This window comes from Fonticula alba (assembly GCF_000388065.1).
Source record: "Fonticula alba strain ATCC 38817 unplaced genomic scaffold supercont2.2, whole genome shotgun sequence".
NCBI classification, from domain to species: Eukaryota; order Rotosphaerida; family Fonticulaceae; genus Fonticula; species Fonticula alba.
In genome coordinates, this window is record NW_009242972.1 from 691,038 (window position 1) to 692,568 (window position 1,531).

Consider the following 1,531-nt stretch of genomic DNA (forward strand, 5'->3'; position numbering starts at 1 on the left):
CCGGGCCAGTTCACCATCGCCATTCGCCCTTGGGGCCGGCTGGCGCCGGGTGTTGTTGCCCGCCGGACTCAGCCCCACCCCCGGGGGCCCGAAAGACCGCCCAATAGCCGGGGTGCATTCTTTGTTTGCCGGGCCGCATGCTCTTGTAACTCAGTCCGAAACACCGTTCAATGATCACACCACCACGTCACACAGGCCCACATCACACCCACATACTAAACACCCTTTCCCGCCCTCGCGATGGGGGCGGCCGGAGGGACATGGTACCACTGCAGCTCTACCTTTTTCCAAGCCCCCCCCCCCCACCTTCAAGGCCGCTGGTCCAATCGTCCTGCCGTTGCGGCCGAGCCAGAGGCCATCGTGCCCCTTCGGGCGGTTGTTGCCCGCGGGGATCGCGAGGGCCGCACGAGCCCGCCGCCCTGTTTATGCTGCCCACACACGAGTTTCTGGCCTGCTGGCCAGTGCTCAGGGTGTCAGTGCTGGGATGTTTTTCTTCCCCCCTGCGGCCGCCTCCGCCCCAAGCAGACCAGCAACAGAGCTACTCCTCCCCGATTGTGCCCTTTGTGCGGACCAATCCCTCCTCCCCCTCCGCCTGCCCTTATTGCCCTCTTGCTCCATCTTCTGTGATCTCCCCTTGTTCCCTCTCTCTCTCCCTCTCTTCTTCTCTCCCTCTCTTCTTCTCTCCCTCTCTCCTTCTCTCCCTCTCTCCTTCTCTCCCTCTCCCTCTGCCCCTCCCTCTCCCTATGCCTCCCCCCTCTCCCTCTGCCCCTCCCTCTCCCTATGCCTCCCCCCTCTCCCTATGCCTCCCCCCTCTCTCTTCACATGCTGGTCCCCTACGCCAATGCGGTTTCCGGTTCTCCCCGATCGCCCGGCTACCTCTCGCCCCTCCCGCCCGCCGTTGCCTTTCCATCGAGCCCACTGTCTGACGCCGTTGTCCCTCGAAACTGTTGTTTGCCCCAGCGCACGGCTTGCCCGAGGTTGCCCCCTGTCCCCCGTGTCGTACCACCCCCTTCCACCATGCTCCCTGTCAGAGGTCTGAAGCTCCCCCCGCGCCCGAAGAAGTCCGGGCGCCAGATGATCCTGACGACGGTCGGCAAGCTCGAGCGCGATGCCACCCCCCTGGAGATCTGTACCGAGCTGCTGAACGACCTGACCTCCTGCTTCATGTATCACCAGGACGATCTGGACGTCTGCCTGCCGCAGCTGAACCTCTTCAACGACTGCATGAACGGTGTGGCGGTGCGTTCCCATGTCCCCTGCGCGCCTTCCTGATTGCCCTCTCGCTCGCCGACTTTTCCTGACCTCGCTGCCCCCTCCCCTTCCTGCCATCCTCTTCACTTTCTCGACCGTGCGCGCGCGCGCGCGCGCTCAGATGCTCCGCAAGCCCTCGCGCTATGTTGGCAACCCCCTCAACTTCCACCTTAACCGTGTGTGGAACAACAACGAGCGGAAGAAGAAGTAGTCCGGTCTGGTGTGGCATCCTTGCACTTGCCTCCCTCGCCGCCCCGCCCCCCCCCCCCCCCCCCCCCCC

The 1,531-nt window shown here is 64.5% G+C and overlaps 1 protein-coding gene across 1 annotated transcript; it reads left to right on the forward strand.

The window, feature by feature from the left end:
• Nucleotides 1-533: 533 nt before the first annotated feature.
• On the forward strand, nucleotides 534-1,497 carry H696_01174 (hypothetical protein). The gene is made up of 3 exons (XM_009495056.1): nucleotides 534-563; nucleotides 961-1,239; nucleotides 1,373-1,497. The coding sequence occupies exons 2-3, from the start codon at nucleotides 1,018-1,020 to the stop codon at nucleotides 1,460-1,462; spliced, it is 312 nt and encodes a 103-aa protein (XP_009493331.1). The 5' UTR covers nucleotides 534-563; nucleotides 961-1,017; the 3' UTR covers nucleotides 1,463-1,497.
• Nucleotides 1,498-1,531: the final 34 nt, after the last annotated feature.